Source organism: Prinia subflava, chromosome 1, assembly GCF_021018805.1.
Source record: "Prinia subflava isolate CZ2003 ecotype Zambia chromosome 1, Cam_Psub_1.2, whole genome shotgun sequence".
Classification (NCBI taxonomy): domain Eukaryota; kingdom Metazoa; phylum Chordata; class Aves; order Passeriformes; family Cisticolidae; genus Prinia; species Prinia subflava.
The window spans coordinates 101,832,648-101,854,286 of NC_086247.1; the positions used below are offsets into that span (position 1 = coordinate 101,832,648).

The 21,639-nt window shown below is 41.4% G+C and overlaps 1 protein-coding gene across 1 annotated transcript in view; it reads left to right on the forward strand.

Annotated features, from left to right (window-relative positions):
• Positions 1-21,639, forward strand: part of VOPP1 (VOPP1 WW domain binding protein) — a 68,436-nt gene that overhangs the window by 30,634 nt on the left and 16,163 nt on the right. Inside the window, exon 2 of the mRNA XM_063405710.1 lies at positions 14,537-14,595. Coding sequence (XP_063261780.1) covers positions 14,537-14,595 — 59 coding nt within the window. The remainder of the gene's footprint in view (positions 1-14,536; positions 14,596-21,639) is intronic.

Here is a 21,639-nt window from a genome sequence, read left to right on the forward strand (position 1 = left end):
ATAGATCCCCCAAGAGGCTGATTTTTTGTTTTTAATTGAAAAAAACAGACCCTGCCTAACAAAAGCATCCATAAAACAAATAGTACCAAGGGTTGCCTAGCAGTTTACTCAGTGTTGTGTGGGCCCCTTACTGTGGTTGCTGGTTGCTGGTATGAATTTCTGAGGACTTTAGTGGCACCTTAGTGCACAGGGAGGTAATTGGCACTTTCCACAGCTCTCTCCTTTAAAAAGCCTGCTACTAATAGCATCTGTCTTAGCCTTTTGTAAAGATTGCTGGCAGCAAACAATTTTCCATTTTATTTATGTTTTATGCTCCTAGTCAGAGATATAAGCCTCAATCCCCAACAGTCATTCTGTTTGGTGGTCTTTGGATGAGGCCCTAAAGTCAAGTTAGGAAAGCTTTAGAGGATGATTGTTAAACAGGATTTCTTAAGTATCCTTCAAGAGTCCAGTGGCTTGAATTTCTTCCCATAAGTCTCACGATCATGTGCCAGGAATGACAAGGCGGCAGAGCCTTATCCTTTCTGAAAGTTCAAGAAAGTTGCTGCTTAGAGCAACTGTAGGAACCAGGAATAAGTGCATTGTTTCTTCATTTGAAAAGCAATTTAGCAAGAATGTATTTTTTCCCTTTAACGGAAAAGAGAGGTCAAATTCTTTTGTCTGGTTATGTGACCCAACTCATGGCCAGAGATCTTTTCATTAGACTAGACATCATTTTAGAAAACTGCATACTACCATGGGAAATTTTAGGCAATCCTTTAAAACCTTGAGTATGGGTTGGTATATTTCTGGATTTGAGTGGAGATGAATAAAGGTGATGGTTTGCTGTTCATATTCAGTAACTTAAAATATTAGGGGAGAGCTAAACCTGTTGCCCCTAACATGGGTGCACTGTGAATAGTAAGAAGAGTTCTTTGTATGTGGTACCCTATTGACATATTTGAAGGACTGAGCCTTTATTCAATATCTGGTGTCTGATTTGGGAGTCTCTGGTGAAAATCTCTGCTACTTTGGATGAATGTGGCTTTATTGACATGAGTTAGCATCCTTGCATTTAAGATATTAGAAGTTTTCATCTTATTGAAAAAGAGTGGTAGCGAGTGTCAGCAAAAGGTAAGCAGCCTCTCAATGGTGAGGTGCCAGGCTTTTCCCTTCCCAAATTAGAAGCTAAGCACGCTACACAAAAAAAAGGATTTTTTCTTTTTTTTTTGCCTTGCATTGTGGGAAGATGATGGGCTCGCACAAGTAGCTGTAGCTAATTCATGGTGTCATGCTTTTGTCTCAGAAAGGGCTCAAGATACAAAACTTGGTTGTAGGTGAAAAATTGGAACTGCTGCCTTGCATGTAGGAGAGGTGCACCAGGTACCTGTCTGTAGTATGAAAATGACAAAGCCAGTGAAGTTGTCCCTTTATCAGTACCTTTGCAAGATCTGTCATTCCTGTATAGTGGCCAGTAATTCAGAGACTACCTCTGTGATTTCTTTGGCTGCCATCCTGTTGGTTTCTGTTCTCTGAAACCTACTGGGAAACATGCTGGGAGGAAGGCTTGGCTGTGGCTCAGAGTCAGTGCCATTTTTTCCAGTTAGCCCTAGGTTTTATTCCACTTCATATTTTTCTGGTTTTCTTGGGCATGTCATTGTCTTCCTTGCTTCTCTGCCCCACTGCTCCTATTATTTTTTTCTTTCTTTCTCTTATCCATGAGTTTGTATTTGTGGTTATGTCATGGGTTGGCACTGGCTAGATGTTAATGTACTTATGAATATATGTTTTTTCTCTAACAACTACTGTGGGATGTGATCAGGAACAGAGCAGAGCAGGCTTAAATCTTGAAAACAAAAAAAAACCCACTAAAACTTTATTACATTACATAAGAACAGAGACAGAAAAACTTTTAAACACACACAGAGACAGAAATAAAAACTTCTCAGAACATCTCTTCTCCTAGTTTCTACCCCCTACACATTACTCTTCACAGACTAAACTTTTGGGTTTTAGATCAAACAATCACTACTCAAAAACAAACCAATTTTCAATTTGGCAAGGGAGAGAGGAGTCTCTCTTGCACCACAGACTGTTCTCCAGAACACACAGGTCTACCCCTTATGTGTTTCCATGTCACCCCCTGGCACCGCCCGGAGAAGTCTGCCAGGGTGACACTCTCTTTTTCCTATGTCCAGTGCTCTCACCACTGTCTATAGTCTGAAAGCTGCATACAGGGCTCTTTCAAGGATACTTGCATGCTGAGCTCTTCTCCTTTTTACTCAGGGGCTGAGGTTCTGAGAGCAGGTCTCCCCTGAGGGCAGAGGGCGCTACCTCACCCTCCCCCTCTCTTCTCTTCTCTGCTGGCTCTACTCTTCAAGTGCCAGTCACTGTAGCAAAAGCAAGGGCAGCTGTATCTACTTAAAATGCAGTTTATGTTCAAAAGAGACTTAAGTTCAGTCTATGGCTGACATTATGTAAGAAAAGTCTAGCTCAGAAAACTACTCTTCTCATTCTTTGCCCATCGAGTTCCTTCCAATCGTGCTTTATCATCTCAGTCTCAGGCTGCTTCCCTCTCTCTTCTGAAACCACCAGTCATGAGAATCAATGTCTAAGAAAAGTTTCTTTCTGCCAAGAAAGGATTAACAGTTTCTAGCTCTCGGCAGGGCTGCAGGCTGAGGCACTCCCAGGCTCCGCAACTCCCACGTGGCTGGGCACCTTCTCCCGGAGTTTGGGGGGAAGGGGGGTGAGCACACACAGAAGGCACTTCCACAGTTTTCCACCCCTCCATCCTGGACAAGGCAGCTCAGTTCCAGTCCTGTCCACTCTTTTCTCCTCCCCCCGGGGGCCCCAGCTTACTTTAGTTCCACCGCGTGGTTGTCCTGAGACCGGCCACGTGGCTTCCCCCTCCCCCACTCAGCCCAAAGCTGAGCAGGGGAGAGGAGATGTTTTCACTGCTGAAACCGGAACCCAAAAGAGACCGAACCCACCTGGAGTCTTGCTTTTAACTCTTTGTGTCCTCAGAGGCGTGTCTAAACTTCCCAGTGACTAATCTAGGTGCCAGCAGAAAAGCTGATCACTGATTGGCCTGCTCACATCCCCCTGGAAACATTCACCTCCCCCCGCAACCACGACAGGTTACAGTATAAAGGGTCCTTTGCCTGAGCAGAATTGCCCTGGAGAAATTTAGGAGCATTAGTGCCTTTGTACTGCAGTGCTGTTTCCCCTCTGAGATGAACCCAGCACTTGGAAGAGCAGCTGGCAGGCCTGTGAAGAGAGGGGCAGCAAGCCAAGCCATATCCTGTGAAAGCAGAAGCAATGCCCTTGAAATCTCTGGAATTGCCCACTACATGCACAGGGATTAAATTTTCTGAGAAAGTTCAGTTTATGCAACATTATCAACACTGACCAAAATATGCAAGTATGTCTGTGCTCATCTCTGAGCTCTTGGTGCTATTTCCATCTCTTGGTGTGGGCAGGCACTATTAAAATCCTCAGCACTTTCAGTCTAGTTGAATAATTTTCTAGCTGCTAGGTTTATAAATTAAACATTTATGACCATATTTCATGCTATTATCCATCCACAGCAATACCTCCAGGCAAGGATCTTGAGCTTTTTTGGAGTGTAGGCCATGTGTTAAAGAAGAGCGAATGTTTCATTTATGCCTCATCTTACTCTTGCACTTCTCAGTTGCAGAACATCCCTGAGGTAACTTCAGATATGTCTTGGGAGGAAATAACCTTAGTAAGAAAATTTTTGATGTCTGTGTTGTCTGTGTCAAGGGAAAGAGCAGAGTTCACTGCAGCATCCTGACATTTTTTAATGTTTTTTCAGGTAACTTCCCAACACACAAATATGATCTACCATCTGCGAGCTGGATAAAAGAAAAATATCACATTAACCATAGACCACAAGGGTAGTAGCAAGAGGTCCAGCAGTGATAACTAGGGCATTTGCATTTTAACTGTTATTAATGGAAGCTGAAGGCTTGATGGTGTCCCATAAAAATCTTTGTGTATGTACAGATGTTTGAACAAGAGACATGCACTGATTAACTGTGAGAGGAGGCATGGAAAAAGTGACCCACATCCTGCATGTCTTTCATCGACTTGAGAAGTGAGTGGTTTGAGGGGTGAAAGGAAGTGTGAGCCAAGTTGTGGCTTCTATGCATAACCAAAGAGATTGTGTGAATTTGTCTGATTATGTGTATCTAGTGTCTCTTTCTAAACAGGCATCTTAAGAATATACATATTTTTTCTTCTTCTTCCAGGAAGCTATTTTGAGTGTGATAAAACGCAGGTGATAACTCAAAGCAAGGAAACAATCCATTTAGAAAAACGCCAAAACTCATGTGCTTTTGGTTTAAATGAAGAGATTTGTCACATTCTTAGGGGTTTATGTTGAAACTGGAAACTCTGGGACATTGTAGAAAATTGTTTAGGTACATTCAGGCTCTTAATAAAAGAAAAGCAAATATTAAGGTCTTATGTAGGAAGTTACTTCATTTGAAAAAATGCTTTGCTATCAGTGGGCATTGTTACTTGCCTGGAAGGGTTGTCTATTTATTTGCTATTCTAGTCCTTTAACAGGAAATACTCCAAGGACAAATGCTTAGTATTTCTTCCTGCTCAAGTAAGTAGTTCCAAGGTACAGCTGTTACATTTGTCTCACTGGTATTTAATAATAATATGCTATTGCTATGGCAGTGTATTGGACTGTCTGAATGGGAGTCAATTTAGGTTCTTAGTTTAAATTAAAATGCATTGATGTTTCAGTCTACCTGGTGAGTGTCTGCTTAAAAGCCGCAGCACAGCATCTCCCTAAAAGCTTGAATTGACTTGTTAAACAAATACAAATTACATTCAGTCAACTCTTCTGCTGTTTCTTCCTGTGAGGAGTGTTTTGGCTTGAGACAGAGATGTGTTTGCTGCTGATCAGTAGGAACTTTATTAGACTCTCTGCAAGAATAGAAAAATGTGGCTATTAGGCTGGATGAACCCAAGCCCATAAACTCCTCCCAGTGTTCCAGAAGCTGAGTCCCAGAACAAATGGGTTTCGGGACTGTGATGTGGAGATGATTGTATGCCAGCCCTGTTTGATGAGCCAGCCTTGCAGAGCAGACCATGCCTGCCTTTGCTGTGTTACTTTCCAAGTTTCAGTATTTACTTCAGGGTAGTTAGTCTAATGTAGCTGGAACAAATGAACTAAAGTTTTCTTTAGAACTGTTTCTCCAGTCCCAGTATGGTCATTAAACCAGATTGGACCTGGACCTGGACCTGCACCAATTATACATCAGCTCTTTTCCCCTGAGAGACTGAGTGGCCTTGTGAGGATGTGAAGGACACAGTAATGATGGCTGTTAATGTGTGTAGGTAATAAGGAACTTCATTGTTAAGCGGGTGAGAGTTGACCAAGTATGAAGCTTCCCCCAACAGATCATTCAAGCAGGTGCTTCTCCTCAAAGAAGTACCTGGATTCTCACTTGCCAGGGATTTTTAGAGACTGCTTTTCAAATATCAGAATGTTTCCAAGGTAACCTCTTTAATCTCCAGTGTTCAAATGCTTACTAATTTAATATACACATGACGTGCGTAATCTTGATTTAAAATTAACAGATGCTCCTAAAAACAATCTAACACTGAACGTGATGGGATTCTAGAATAACCTCTTCAAGGTGAGAACTTGTCTCAGCATTTCTTACTTTTCAGGTAACAGGAACAGCACTTAGATAATATTTCATTATTATTGATTTCTTTTGTTCCCTGCACCACTGCGTGTGTGCTTGGTCATGGGCTCTGCATCTCTTTTTTTTTTTTTTGAGACTGAGGATTTGATATCTTCAGTGTTACAGATGTTTCCAGAACTTTTAAGCACAAAGCATTTTGATCCAGTATTTTCAGTTTTGGAATAAATACCTCAGAAAAGTGAAAAGATAAGAGTCTTAGTTGAATTAAAAAAATGTTTTGTTTTCCAGTAACTCCTCATAAAAAGGATCTGAGGAAGGTGTGCGTCCCTGGATTAAATGTCAACAATAAAATATAAGGGTATTAGGGAGGAGAGCAAGAGTTGCCATGATTATGCAGCTGTGTGCTGTCCTCTCAGCTAGTCCTGTCTCTCTCCATGGAATAAATGAGCACGTGGGGGATATATAACATCAACAGAACAGAGCCTGGGAACTCCCAAAGCAGCTGCCCTATGTCATCGGGACCATCCAAGAAATCTATTTTCTTGCAGCCTTTGAAGGGCTGTCATAACTTCACTAACCAGCATCTGTAGTGCAGTGCTTTTAAGTGCCTTGATCTTGTCTGCACCACAGATGACTAAGAAAATTGAGTCTGAATTCATCTTATTTTGCTCAGTCTTTCTTTGCTTTGGTTTTATTAGTTTGGTAGGTGAAAGATAACCCCTGATTATTTAAGTACTATGTAATTTAAAGGCTGTTTTCATCCTTGGGATGGTAAAGTAGAATAATTAAATGCGTGTAGGAAACAGGTGAATTTGCCAGTTCAGCATGGACTGGTAGTTTTAGATAAAAACTGAGGAAGCCTAAAACCAGGCTTTGCCCTTGATACTACCGTAAATAGCATCAGTTCCTGCCATCAGAAAGTGCCCACTCAGGGTTGAGGCTGGAGATGAACCAAGCTTCCAGTTCTTAGTCAAAGGAAAGCTGGTTTCACATCTGTGTTCGTGGTGTTCATTAGAGGCATAAAAGTAAAAACATTGTATCACCAAATCATTTTATATGAAAAATTAAATTTAGGTTTGTTTCATTTTTAAAGAGACTGAGGGTGGAAATAGTGATGTCCTCACTCTAGCATGGTCTTCCTTTCAGTTTCTTACAAGTGATCCCTTCCTCCCATGCACCCTACTTTTTGGGTTGTGTTATAATGGGACTTGTTCTGTAGTTAAAGAATGCAAATAATAATACCTTTGGTTTTATTTCTCATGGACATATAGAAGGAAACAGTAATTGCAGGTGCTAAATTTAATTCTGGAACTGTGAAACCCGCCCAGTACCATTTGGAACGGATCAACCTCTGCAAGTCGAGTTGGGAAGATGTTACATCTGTTTCCCTGCAGTTGGAACAAAAATGTGTACCACTACTCCCTTGGAGCTGCAGAGACTCCAGTGGAATGTTGAGTCTGTTTTGCTTTTCTTGGGTGAAAAGGCCTTCACTATGTGACATGGCTCATGCTTTTTTGCAGGTCTAACTTCAGAACTTTCAGTGTAAGGTCAATTCCACCAGGAAGGTTGAAACGCCTCCACTCCCCAGCTTTTATGTTTATGCAATTATTGCTGCATTCATGGGTGTAGAAATGAAAGAAAGAAGGTAAAGCAAGTCCTAAACTCCTCTAATACCGAGACTCTCTTGGCAGTTTTGTAAGCATCTGGTTTGACATTCTGATGTAGAAGTGAGCTGGCTGTTTCACATAACTGTGACAACTCTCATAACTATGCTTTCCAAACAGGTTGAAAAAGGTTTGGTACAGCTATTCTGTCCAAGGCAGTCTGATGATGGTTTGAGTGGATGTGAAGTTGGATATGAGTCAACAGTATGCCCTGGAAGCCGAAAGGGCCGACTGTGTCCTGGATGCATCAAGCACCTCATCGCCAGTTGATCCAGGGAAGCTGTTCCAGTATCCTGCTCTAGACTGCGTTGTGGCTGCACCTGGAGTCCTGTGTGAACTTTCGGGTGCTGCCACACTATTAGAAGAACATAAAATTATTGGAGAGCATGAATAGGAGGATGACTGAGGTAGTGAAAGACCTTGAGGGCAAGACTTAATGATAAGTAACTGGGATCACTTGTATTGTGGAATGTGGAGAAAAGAAGGCTGAGGGGTGATCTCATTGAAGTCCATAAATTCCTCAAGAGGAGTCATGGATGGGGAGGGGCTAATCTCTCTCTGGTGACTGGCAGTAAGACATGAGGAGATGGAATGAAGCTGCATTGGCGGAAGTTCAGATGAGACGTTAGGAAAAGATCCTTCATTGAGAAGATCAGTGGAACAGCCTATCCAGGGAAGTGGTTGTGGCACCAAGCCTGTCAGAGATCAGGGAGCATCTGGATGATGCTCTTAGCTTTTTGGTTTAATGTTAGGTAGTCATGTGAGGAGCAGGGACCTGGACTGAATGATTTTTATGATTGCAATATTCTGTGATTCTATGGTAGTTGTGCTTATTAATTTCTCATATTAGTACTCACACATGTGAAGAGACAATTAGTGGGTGTGGCTACTATTAGTAGGTGTAGGTGAGAGCAGAGAGAACTGAGAGCTCAATGAGATGATGTACGCGAGTGAGGTTTTGTATAGATGATTTATTGCCCCAGTCGGGCTGTGGGAAGGTGCAGCAGCACCGGGGCACAGTGGAGAGGGAGGACGCTGTCCGTGGTGCTGAGCGCCGCCCTGCACCCTCCTTGTCGTGGGCTCTGAAAAATAGGGGTGCCTTGCTTTGCCTTTTATTTCTTCCTTTTTTCTTCCCTTGGATATGGATGAAGGAACTGTATTCAATTGTATTGTTCTGGGACTGAAGTGCATTTGCAATTTGCTGCATAATGGCAAAAAAACAAAACAAAACAAAACAAAAACAAAAAAAACAAACAAAAAAAAACAAACCCAAAAAACAACCAAACAAACAAAACCAAAAAAATTTTAACAAATAAATGAGTCAGGTTCCTGAAGTGAAATGGCACACAAGGGCTATTTGTATTTCCTCTGTGGGAAAGGTTAATAGATCTAAACGTAGTATAATGCTTTGTGATGGGAAGCTTTCTAATGCTAAACCCACATTAATTCTAAATAAAAATATGAGAGTTAATATGTGTGCTCTGAACAGCACACGAAGTAATAAGAATTAGATGCTTGTGCTGAAATTTTTTACTGTTGCAAACCCACGCTGATTAATTCAAGATGGAAAAGGTTTTTCTTTTAGGGATCCTATTATCAGAAATATTCCCTTCTTTCTTAGAGAACAGGCAAAAAGTCTAACCAAAACCAATGGTCTTAACCAGAAAGTTTTAACCAAAACCATTTAATTTTCTCACAAAATGTATGAAAATCATTATTTATACTCTGAGTTATGTGACTTTGTAATTTTGGTGTTGGTGAAAGAGATGCATAGCTGAAATAGTATTTGTCCTGTTTACTGTTAAATGGGAGGAAAAGCTTGATAAAGGATTGGCATTATTTTATGCAAGAGCATCCTGCTATGTTCTCATTACTTCATTAAATAAAAATACGTTAACATAATCCTGAGTTTTAGTAAAAGTTGCTCCTGTCTTTTGTAGCAAGGGTATATATTGAAATCACTGGTAACATGGTTTGCAAGCTCAGTGTCTTAGAATAATTTTGCAGATGGGCTACTTTCACCCTCAGCTGTTAGCATCACCAGGGAAGAAGTAGGGATGAGTTATGATGGATTCAGGCAAGGCTAAAACAAAATGTGTTTTCTCTAGCAAACTGTTTTTACCCTTAAGCTGCACTTTCCACATTCAGGATATGCTGTCTCTTACTTTAATGGATAGTTTGCACTTTTCTTGGCACTGGAAGAACAGGATGCCTCATATTCTTGTGTCTGCAAATACAGTCTTTCAAACTTTCAGCACACAGAAGTCCTTCTGATACAGCCCGGCTTGTATCTCATAATGCTTCCAGCTCTTGTCTAGGCACTGAAAGGGATAGTGTTCTGAAAACTGATTCAGTTTTAAAGGGCAGATCCCATAAAACATTGTGATTCCTAGCCAATAATGTGCCTTCTGGAACTGCTTATTTAGTCTGCAGTTGCACCGTAGACTTCATTTTGTCTGGGTTTCATCAAGTATTTGCCAGGTGCAGTGACCAATAAAACCAGGAAAGATCTGAATTTTGCAAGTGGCCTTATGTAAAAGTGGCAGCAGGTATAGACGGTTGTTTCTCAGATGCTGTGGAGCCTTGTGGTGAGAAAGGTGTTGTCCTTCCCATTTTCTCAGTTACTAGTTTGATCCAGCAGTGTGGAAGACAGAGGTCTGGCTCTGTCTTGGAATAAGATTGTGTGATGCTCAGAAACAATAAGATGTTTAAGGTCTCAAAGATACTTCCAGCTCTTTCTTCCTGTTCATCTGTGTATTAACCCAAGCAGAGCCTCAGAGGCTGTAGCCACAAGACTGGCACATGGATCATCTTGAACTCTACTAATGTATAGCATATACCCAGCTAAGTGGGAGGTTACAGCCACTAAGCAGGTCATCCCACAATACCAGGAGCCATTTCCATCATATCAGTCTGGCAGGTCACTGTTAAATACCTGTTTTTGTTTTTCTGTATCTACCTTGGATCCTCATAACTGTAATACAAAATGGAAAAGAAAGGCTCACCCTCAGTTGCTGGTAACTGATAGGTTTTTGTTGGCCTTGTGACTGATAGCAGCTCCATGCCTCTTCCAGAATCTGGCTTTCAGCAGGTGTCACAAACTCTCTCTTGATGTCCCTTCAGCATATAGATAGCAATTGCCCTCCTTCTGCCCTCCACAGGCACGGCTGTCCACAGCAGGCTGCTTTTTCATTGGTACCCATAACAAAAATGGACTATACTCATACTGAAAAATGCATATGGGGCTTTATTTGCTTTTACTTTCTGGGTATTAATTTCCAAACCTTCACTGAAGTCACTGGCTGTGGATGCCTTGAATACAAAAACTAATTAATTGATCAGATCTATTTTCTTTTTGTTGTCCTGTGGACTGAGAGATAATGATGTGCAATGTGGAGGATATTCCTGCTAGGGACAGTATTTCTGCAAATCCTGCAAAGCCTATCTGTGGAGCACCATGCGACATGCAGTGAGCAGGCTACCTGCTCTAGCATCCCCCCGCTATGTGTGTACACATGCATTTTGTGTTCTCTATTTCATGGTGTGATTAAAACCAGTCTTTGGCTAATGTTTCAGTAACTCCCATTTCTCATTGTTCTTACTAGCAGCTGTAACATTTGCAATACCAATCTGTGCAGGAAGCAGGTTTCCTTTTTTAAAGAAAATCTGAAATAATTTATAGGCCACAGAAAAGGACATCTTGCAATTCACATTGCTACAGTCTTGCAGGGAAAACAGGCTACGAGACAAACGCTGATTTATTTAAAATCAGACAAACAAAAAACGAGTCTTGAGGTTTTTTTATTTTTCTCTTCTTTTCTTTGCAAACTTAAGGAATGTATTCAAGCATCTGGCTAATTCACATACCATTAATTCTCTAAAGATTACATATGCACACCCAATTAGACCTGCATAATTTATTTTAAAAATGAATGTACTCTCATATTTATATTTTATAGCTGTGCCAAATTCTTAAAGGGCATAGAAGGGAAAATTTTATAAGAAAAGTGTGCAGAATCCTTTCCCTAGAAAAGCTGGAAGTATCAGTAGGGCTGTACCTAATCCTAGTTTTAAAAGCATAGACACACTTTTTTTTTTGGCTATTAGTGAATGGGTGAATGGCTTTTAAAATACATGAATGAATGCTTGTTAGAAAGTCTGAGATACAGCCTGTCTTCCTATGGGAGCTGGCAGAATGGGCACCCATCCTGGTGTGTGAGGTCCTATTGTATTGCAGCAATATGACTAACCTTCCCTTTGCGTCTGGTTTGTGGGCTGCAGCGAGTTCCTGCCAGCTGTGGTTTCTCGAGGGTTTAATAGTCTCAAGCAACTACAAGGACAATGCTCTCCAAAGGCTGAGAGCCTGATGCTGATGGCATATGTCTCCTCTTACTTGTGTATGACTCTCCACCAGCTTAGCTATTGAGGTCAATACCACCCAGAAAAATAATTTGGATATTGGCAAGCAGCAGATTATTGTAGCCTTTTTCAGAGGATGTATGTGGGGTGGGAAAAGCTAATCTGTACCCTGACCCCCGTTCATCTCTCTGGTGCCTGAGTGCTAAAGGCACTCAAATCCTTAGAGGCAGTGACATTCTCGGCTTGTTCTCAGCAGCAGATTCCTGTGAAGTCTGCTAACCAGCAGTAGAGAGTGTGGTTAGTAGCCGCCTGCTTTATGTCAGGCTTAACTGGAGTAAAGTTGCCATGGAGATGGGTGGGAGGTTAACTGAGCAGGGAGCTCGGCGGTTTGCCCTTGTGCGTGTAAATCTGTCTGACGTGTCATGTGGATCAGATTTGGCTCTGCTGCTCACATTTGAGGTCCACTTGCTTTTTTTGCCTGATTCCCATGTAGGAGAGCTGAACAACTGCCATGCAGTATTCATAGCACTGTATTAAAAAAAAGGCAGAACTGGGATTGGTGCCTGCTCTTCCAGGGCCAATTTAAAACTAAATCTGGGCACCAGAGAATGTTTAGTGCAGGTATCTAAGCCCTATGAGCTGGAAGTAACTTTCCCAGGCTGGAGCCTTTCTTGTGACAGCAGTAAGCATTTTGGCTGTCTGAAAAAGAAAATTATTTAGAGGCAGAAACAGAAATCCTACAGTTAGGGGCATGTTGGAAGATTGAATCTTCCCAATTCATTTTAGAGCTTGTAAAGCAGATTAAAATATGGGGGGAGAGTGCTGAATTTAAATGTCTGCTTTACACTTAAAAAGGGTATGCAGGCTCCACATGCTCAGAAACATTTCTGGGAAAATATCAATTAAAATGCTTGAGACTGACAAAAGGCTTCAAGGCTGTTGAGGTAAATGGTGACTCATACTGGCTGAGAAGCAGGAAGAAGAAATATGTAGTGGCAGTGCACACCCCAAGCTGTTCTCTGAAATGAGGCTTCCCAGGGGCTTGACCTGCAGGCACTGGGATTTAAGCCAACATCTGCTGGTCTACAGCCTTCAAAGGTGAAGAGCCAAAATATTTTTTGGTGACTTGGCAGTATGCCTACTGGGTTTTTCAGTGCATGTAGGTTTGCATGGTGTTATGGAGAGAAACTTGACATATTTCTAATTTTAGAATAAGAGGAAACAGCCAGCTGGTGAAAATATTTGGAAGGAAGGGTTAAAAAGCTGGAAGCTTTGAAGGAGGGGGGAGAAAGAGGGAATGGGGCGAATGCAGAGATGGATCTTTGAACACCACTTGCTTCAGCAGAACCTAATGAGTCCTCCTGAATATACTACCTGGACCGGGGCATCAGTTTGAGAGGTGAACAAAGTTTCTGCTGTGTTTGTTCTAGCGAAAGAGAACTGGTCCTTCCAGCATAAGCTAAAGTTTGTGCATCTTGAAGACTGTTGTGAGCCTGCTGTGTTACTGGAAAAAGGCCTGATCACACGCATCAAAAGCATCTCCTCCTCCTCCTCCCCTAGTCTCCTGTACCACTCTTAACAATTTAATCCGTAGCAGTTTGTCTTCACAGGCTGTAATTGATCTGTCTGTGATTTAGCTCATCAGACACTCATTAAAGAGTTTGCAGCCTATTTTATTCATGAAGAGTGAGAGTCAAGGATCTAAACCCACTTTGTCTTTGTCTTAACTGGATTCATTTAGTATTCTGGGATTTGGGAAGGCTAATAAACTTAAACGAGCTATTATTTAAAGGTGAGCTGCCAAGTGAACATGAAGAATGATCCAAACACCACCAGTGTGCTAAGGGCTCTTCGTCCTCAGGTGTGAGCAACAGAGGGAATTGTTGCTAAAACCCCAGATATTCGTCTCTGCTCTGCAGTGGGCATCTCACAATGCCCTGCCCATGTGTGATGTGATAATACAGCTTGCAGGGGAGCTGCTGGAGCTGTGTCTGCAGTGAAGATGGCATTTTGTGCTAGTGATGTCAGTGGGATACACAGAAATACTTTGTGCATTGTGTAGAGTTTGAGCTTGACATCTGGTTTTCTTTATTAGGGGCTGCTATTGTTCTGAGCTGCCGCCTGTGCTCTGGCAGCGCCTGTAACGATGAGCGCTTCTCACGTCTCTGGCACACACATGCTGAGAAAATGCCTGTCACCATCCTGTCGCAGGGATACACAGGCAATCTGCAAGAGAGGACAATAATCCTGAGCTGCAGAAAGCAGTTTCCTTTCCCCACTGCTTTAATGAACACTTGAGACATTTCCAAGCTGTAGGAAGAGAAGATGGGATAGATGGTTCTCCATTCTGCTCCTTCCTGAGCCTGGCTCTGCGTGTCACACACTTCCAGAAAGAGGAATAATTCCCTATAATTGTTGAATTTACTGTGTAGTCATATGCGTAATATCATCAAATTGCTTTTGCCTTGGAGGGTCACGTAAGGGGCTGTAACCATGCATGGGCTCTTAAGTTGTCCATGGTCTTTTAAGGCAGCAGTTCTGCCAGAGAACACTTGCAGCTGGATCTGGGTCTGCGCCAAATGTACTGACTTTGTTCGGGAACTGTGGGAAGCTGGTGAGGCCCCGCAGGACAAAGCCCTGCGTGAGGGATCTGAATCCTGGCAGGACACGCTGCCATTTACGTGAACTGACTTCCCACTTGCTGTGTGTATCTCGATTGGGAAATCTTTGAATATAGACGTTTCCTAACTGCTTGGAGTCACAGTATTTATAAATACTCTAAACTTGTATTTATAACTGTACATCATCCTGTGTAAATATTAATACCGTATTTTTCTTTCTTTGTAGTGTACAGAGGCCAAAAAGCATTGCTGGTATTTTGAAGGATTATATCCTACATATTATATGTAAGTAGTCATTGCTTTTCTTTTTCAAAAGAGAATTAGATTCTGTAGGTTCTTAAGCTGTTACTCTTTTACTAATTATATTTTTTCTATAACTTCTCTGAGACTTTTGCAAATTGGAAAATGAAGATGCAGTAAACTTTGATTTCCCTCTTCCTTGTAACCCATCTCTTCCTCTTTTTCCTTATTAAAAAAACCTGTACAGATTCATTTTGCTGCAAAACCCAGATGACCTTTCCAACTGGAAACAAAACTCAAGTACTTGAACAGCTCTTATTTCAAAACACTGAAAGGAAACATAAGTAGAGCAATGTGAAGACAGTTCTCCCTTTGTTTTGAACAAGGACAGGTAATCAGACAGAATAGCAAGAATGCTCTGAAAGTAACTTTGTCCCTGTGCTAATACTGTTGTTTAATTTAGAGAGTTGAGGTGATTGTTATCCGGGGCATAACTGTCCTTTTGATGAGTGGCATCTACACTGACATCAGGCTTGGGTATGAACCAAATGTCAATGACCTGTAAGTGTATGACTGAGGATCTCTCTAAATGCAGTTTTCTGTTTCCTACTGCCCACAGCAATGAAAAAAAGTGGAGGAAATATGTGGATGGGAGGTACATTCCATGTGGATTTGGGGGCAGAAACAAGATAAATGTAGTAAACTTTGTACCTGAGTTATATAACTTTATCATTGCAAACAACTGTAAACATAAGTTAAAAAAAAAATAAAGTGGGGTAGAAGAGCATTATGTTATCTATTCCCTGAGCAAACTCTTTCTTCCTGAAGGACTGGAAGTTACTGTAGTCCTTGTGCTACCCAAGAACTTCCCTCCCTTTTCTTTTCCACCTCCACTTCATCTGCCAGAAGCAGGAGAGAAATGCTGGAGACAAAAAGCAGCCAGGAAGCCAGTTGCAAAACAAAGCCCACAGAAGGAATGAAACACCATGATTTAATCATCTGTGATCCTGGATATTAACCTTTTAGGAAGTGTTTGTGCCTAGAACTCACTGTATTTTTTTCAGGTGACTGAAATATTGAGGATTTTTCATCAAATTCTCAATTTTCTGTTGGCCAGAACAGATGGGGAAATTTAAATAAGTTCATTTTCTTTACATGCTAATAACAACAGGACTTTCGTTCCACCTACATTTTATTTTGCTTTTCTGCAATGTGGGAAGTAAGCTGGGGTATACAGAACTATGAAAATCTCACTGTACCTTGACATTCAGGAGTGTGTTATTCATTATCACCTTGGTGTTTTGCTTATGTTCCTGCCCACGTGCTTTCACGTATAGTGTTTGTCTGCCTTGGCAATACAAAGAGGTGGCTACTTGGAGATTGGGTATTGGTTCAGACCCTTTGTGTACATACAGACTGCTGCGAAAGCAAGGGTTACCAAAATAATATATTGATACTTGGTTGTATATTGACACTATCAGGTCAATCAGAAGACTGTCACTAGTCATTGTGTGTTTTGTGGTAGTTACTGCAGCACCATGTTATCCAAGTCATTGCATGGAAGTGTTGTGGCTACCACTCTCCTGAACAGAGCAAGTAAATGGAAGAAGGAAAGGGGAATGCACAGGCTGTGTGTGCTCAGTGATTGTCCTGGTGGTGATGAGTGTCATGTTAATGCTAATGTTGTTGTTGTGATTATGAGTTTATGTGGGCAAGAAGAAACACTAGGCAAAGATGATAAGGATTTGGGGATGGTAAAGCTCAGAGGATAGATACTATATGTGACAAGTGAAGGAATAGGGAAAGGAGTGGAGAGAGGCTATTTGAGTGCACAGGAGCCCAGCAGGGGTAAAGGGGGAATGCATCAAAGCAATAGGAAGGTCACGTGTGTCTACTTTCTTACTTCTGCAACTTCAGTTTCTGTTGTCTAGGGCCCCCAGCTGCTTCCTGCCTGCACCGTCTTTTCACACCTGTGTGGTGGAGGAGAGGCACAACTCTAATCTCAATATCTTATGGTGAAGTCCCATTGCTTCAGCACTTGTTTGACCCTTCACTGAGTTAATTCAATTTGCTAATCCCACAGAAAGTTGTTCATTTTAGCACATTTGAGTCAGTGTTGAATCTGCTTGGTATAGTTTTTGGCAAACAGTGGTGAAATGGGAGGAAGGGAGTATTCTGCATATTGTGGGGGAGGAGGCATGAATAGCATCGTCTCCATCAGCATATGGTTACATGTTAAATGGCATAATATATAACTTTGTCCTGAGAGTGCCTCCTCTGTACAAATCTAGATCTGGGATGGGCTGTAGTGAAACGAGTTTTATTTTATCTTACAATTTCTGTAGCAGCCGTCCATATGAAGCAGTTATATTTAGATTCATATTTAAGGGAGTTTGCAATAGATTCCATTTGTTTCTATCACTGGTTTTCTCAACAAATTTTTTTCTACTCAGTTAATATATGTAGTCTCTCCTTTGGTCTCGAGACTGTCTTTGGAGACTTACGAAACCCAGCAATGCAATCCTTTTTAATGATTTCCCTGTGATTTCAGTCCCATCCTGGCACTATGTCACATCTCTCATGGAGACAGTTGGTATTATAATGAAAAGGTTGGCATGTCAGCTCGGAAATGCCAAGTGCTGTGTCTAATCACAAATTAAGTGTGGCATGCTGGGACTGAGGTATCCCTGAACTGGCCCATTTACATGCCTTACCACTTCTGGGTAGGCACATCCTCCTAGAAGGTGCCTGCCTCTCTTTAAATTACCCAGAGTAATAGAAATCTGGTGGACTGTCATATTAAGTCTTGGTTTGCTTTTATCAGAAGTTGAAAGGCTGAGTTAATCTTTCCTGTAAAGGCTCTAGTTCAGCCATCCAAAGATAGATAAGAATGTGTCTGCTAAACCAGAGGAACAGTGTGCCAAAAGAAGTGTTATGGAAATTCAGCTAGATTAGGGCGGGTAAACTTGCAATTCCTCTTTGGAGCTTAAGGGTTTTTAGGTTTTTTTAATTCAATCTGCCTTCTAGTATAATAATTTTAAAAAGAAAAATCTGTTAGAGATACTGTTCAAAACTTTCATAAAACTTGTCTGTTATGCATTCTGTCTTAACAGATAGGGCAAAGGTTGGAGATTGCTGTTCCAGAACTAATGATACATCTTCCTGTCCAACGATTTAATGATATTAGTATTTTTTAAAATAATTTTTCCAATGGACATAATTATTCTATCCTTCATATATCATCAGTAAGCTTTAGTTTAATTCAAGAATGTTTCTTCCAAATGTAATCCATTTCTTAAGGCTAGACTGAGGAATTGAAAAATTTCCAAATTTTTTTCCCTCTCCTGTGTGAGTAAAATACAGCTTATTTCAGACCAGAAGTGAACATGGAAAGCTTACCAAGAGTTTGAGAGACATACGCTGGTCGTCAGACAACTGTTAATACAGTTGTTAATACAGACAACTTCCAAGACTGCTCTTAACTTATTTCCCTAACCCATCCAACTGTTTCTCCGTGTCTTTGTTGGCTGAGTCATCAGAGACTGTTGTCAGTTACTTTTCTCCTGCTTCAGCAAAATAGGTTTTTTTATATGATCTAGAAAAATAAGTAAGCAAATATAAAGCAGAGAAAGGAATTAGTCATTGAAGTCTAATTCTTATCCTTTGGAAAAGCAGGGAGCCAAGTTGTTCCTGACTTTGCTTAAAGAATTGGATCATACATCTCCTTGTGTGGATGCATAGAAACTGATTCAGAATTTAAAGGTGTCTCAAGAGGCTTGACTGATGCTCTACAAGGATCCTCATTCCACTCTCACTTAAGTAAGCCAGCTCAGCCTTATCTTAGAGGTGCTGATGATTGGCAGAAGAAACAGTCAAGGTACTTTTCTTCCATGGCAATAATGTGAATAGTAATATAGAGAATGCATTAGATTGCAAAACCACCTTCCCTGTAGGCAGATGCCAGCAGCACTTAAGACACTCCAGTTGTTTTTCCACTTCTAAATTTGGCATGAATAGGAGAGAGAAGGCTGCCTTGTGTTTTGCTGATGAGTAGCAGTTTGGAATGATCATGAATGTCCCCCTCACTGCAGGGTGAAGTATATTTCCTGGTATGATTGATCAATCCTGTAGGTCTTTTCTGTTTATTTTTCCTTCAGTTGTTAGCTACCATCATACCGGGGTTTTAATGAGGTGATAAATTCCAGATGCATGTTTCTTATCCTCTCCTTGCCAGGCTTTGTGGCATATTTATAAAATAGCATGAATGTTTTTGAGTATCAGTGGTAGGCATGTGTCCACAGCAATAGATATACCATGGCTGATGTCACTGGGTTGGTGAAGGACTCACCCATAGGGAGAGGTCCCATTATCCCCTGCCCTCTGAGCCCTCATCATGGTGTTTCTGTTTGGTTTTTTTCTTAACACATTTAGCTGCCTGCCTGTCTAGACTGTAAGGTCTGCAATTGGCTATGAGAAGAGGGAGACAGTGTGGAAAGCTTAGCTGAAGCTGGGGTCAATGACATCTCACACTCTGGCTTGTCCACAGACAGCTTCCAGTGCCAGTGTAGTGGTAGCAGCTCTTCTTGTTGGGACTTGCTGTCCCTTCCAACTACTAGTTGTAGGTGAGGTTTGCCTTTTCTGACATCATACCTGCTTGTATGTATATGTGGTGATTTCTAAATGCCTCCTTGGTAGCATGTATCTTCTTGTGCCTCTACCTCCTAAATTCTGAGTATTTGCATCTTAGTTCTGCCCTAGGTTCCTTGTCTTAACTAGGTCTTGACTTCTCAAAGGTGTGCTGCTAGGTGAAAGACCTCCAGAAAGAAGTGTGGACATTTTCTCTGGAAGGAAGGGTTAACCATTGTTGTTGGTAATTACGTGGAGAACAAAACAGAGAGGACTGGCATCTTGTAGTATCTTCTAATTCTTATCCAAAGCAGGATTAATGTTGAAAGCAGGTGGAAGTGCTTTATTTTTAGGCTAATATGTTTCTGTCATAGAAACCAGTTTACTGTATACAGCAGACAACTGCATATGTACAAATTTGTGTTGATGTAATCTAATTTTTCATTTAGAATTAGTATAAGAACAGTAATGGAAACCTAAAAAATGAATGTTTGCTAATATTCTTCATGTTTAAAACACATTCCTGCCCTACATGGGAAGAGTAATTTATTTTTCTTATTGTAGGGAAGAATGAGGAATATATTAAGTTTGTGGTTTTTCATGGGTTTTGAAATAATTCTTTTGCTCATTTCCACATGCTTCTCTTTGCTGATTAAGTTTTGTTGTATTTATCACACAGCCATATTCATCTGGGTTTTGAATGTGAATCATTATATTATTTGTGGTCAGTCCATAATAATTCTGTGCATTATCAAGAACCTGCAAAATGTCCCAGATGAAAAGATTAAAAAAAGTGGCTTTCTCTTTCTGTTACTCAGATAACTCAGAGGGCACTTCTTCCATCAATGTGTGTACAAGAGGCTGGGAACCCACCCCAAACCAGACACGGGGTGTGTTGCACGATGGTGACTGTTGTCTGTGCTCCACATCCTGTTATGTTTACTGCTGTTAATTACATTGTCTTTCCTGATGGTACACTTCGCTTTCCTTTGCAATTACAGCTGCATGAAGTGTCAGCAGGTGTGTGCTTAGGGCAGTAATACAGCTGCTGACTTCTGACTTCTTCATTTGATTTGTAGCCAGCAGGGAGGAGGGAGAGGGGAGGCAGTGTGATAGTTTTGCTTGCTTCCAAGCACCTTGAATAGCTGGCACTGTGCACAGAGACCTGGATTCACTCCAGGGCCACCACTTTTGCAGTGAGCAGCCACAGGAAGGGCCTGTTTGCAGATGTAGTTCAATTCAAGAATGTAAGTGCATAGTTTGTATTGTGAAGGAAGACAGCAGTAATTATCAGACCATCTGTATAAAAGGCAATAGAAACCCACCACCATTGCTCAGTCCTGTGTGGCCTTAAACAATAACAATGCAAAATGTCACAGCTATCTTCAAAAGTCAGTGCTGTTGATCTGGCTTACTCCTTGCTCCATATAAGAGAGTAGAGTTACCCAGCAGGTAGGTGCCTCGCCACAAACTGGAATTTCCTTAATGGATCAGTTATATAAAGCAATATGGGATCAGTTGGGCTGCCAAATTAACACCAGCTCAACTTGCTAGGAGTTGAGACCCTGGAGAGGGTTTTAATAACTCAACCTTCACAGGCCATCAAACAGGTGATGGACCTAATTTCAGATTTAAAACTGAATGATTTTGGAGTTGGAGGCTGACCAGGTATAGGCAGCTAATTCTGAGAAAGGTGAGGAAAGAGAAAAAGAGGGCACCCTCTTTCTTCTTGTGGGGTACTCCTCTGAGACCAGACCCTCTCCTGGCTGAGGCAGAGCAGAGAACCCAGTCCCATCCTCTTCTTACTTCCAGAGGATGTGATAAGCACAGTTGTGACATACCATAAGTGATCCTCACTTTTTCCTGTGGAGGGTGTTTGATTTAAGATACTCATCAGGTCTTAATTCTTCCATGTCCTAGGCAAGAACCCTAATGCAAGACTGAGAATCAGTTTCTTCTGGCTTCCTGTCAGTGGGACAGGAAGGGTTGCACCACTTCAGGTTGCACTGAGCTTCAGTGGACAAAGTGCATCTGACACCTAAGTAATCTTGAAGTTCTAACTCTTTCTAAGTAGGGAGACCCTGAATTAAAGTTTTGAAAGACTTGATGGCATTAAATAGTTGTCCATTACTACCCACTCCTTCTCTGCATTTGATCATGCAGTGGCTTGGTGAAAGAATAAAAGGTTTACTATGTGTTAGTATCTTAAATCGAGGCAAAAAGCAAATTCCTGGATACCCATCGCCCCCTGCCAGTAGACTGCTTATGATTTCCCAAAACAGGGATGAGATGCAGTAGGACTGCCCGCCCACTGGGAGCAGCTTGAGATTTAAAGAACTAATCATCTTTTTAATAAGGGGCCTGATGATTAACTAGAAGTCCTCGTTCCTGTTGATACAAGAAATTTACAATTCCACCTCCAGAAAATTCAAACTTGTCATACACACTATCTGTGGCTTACTT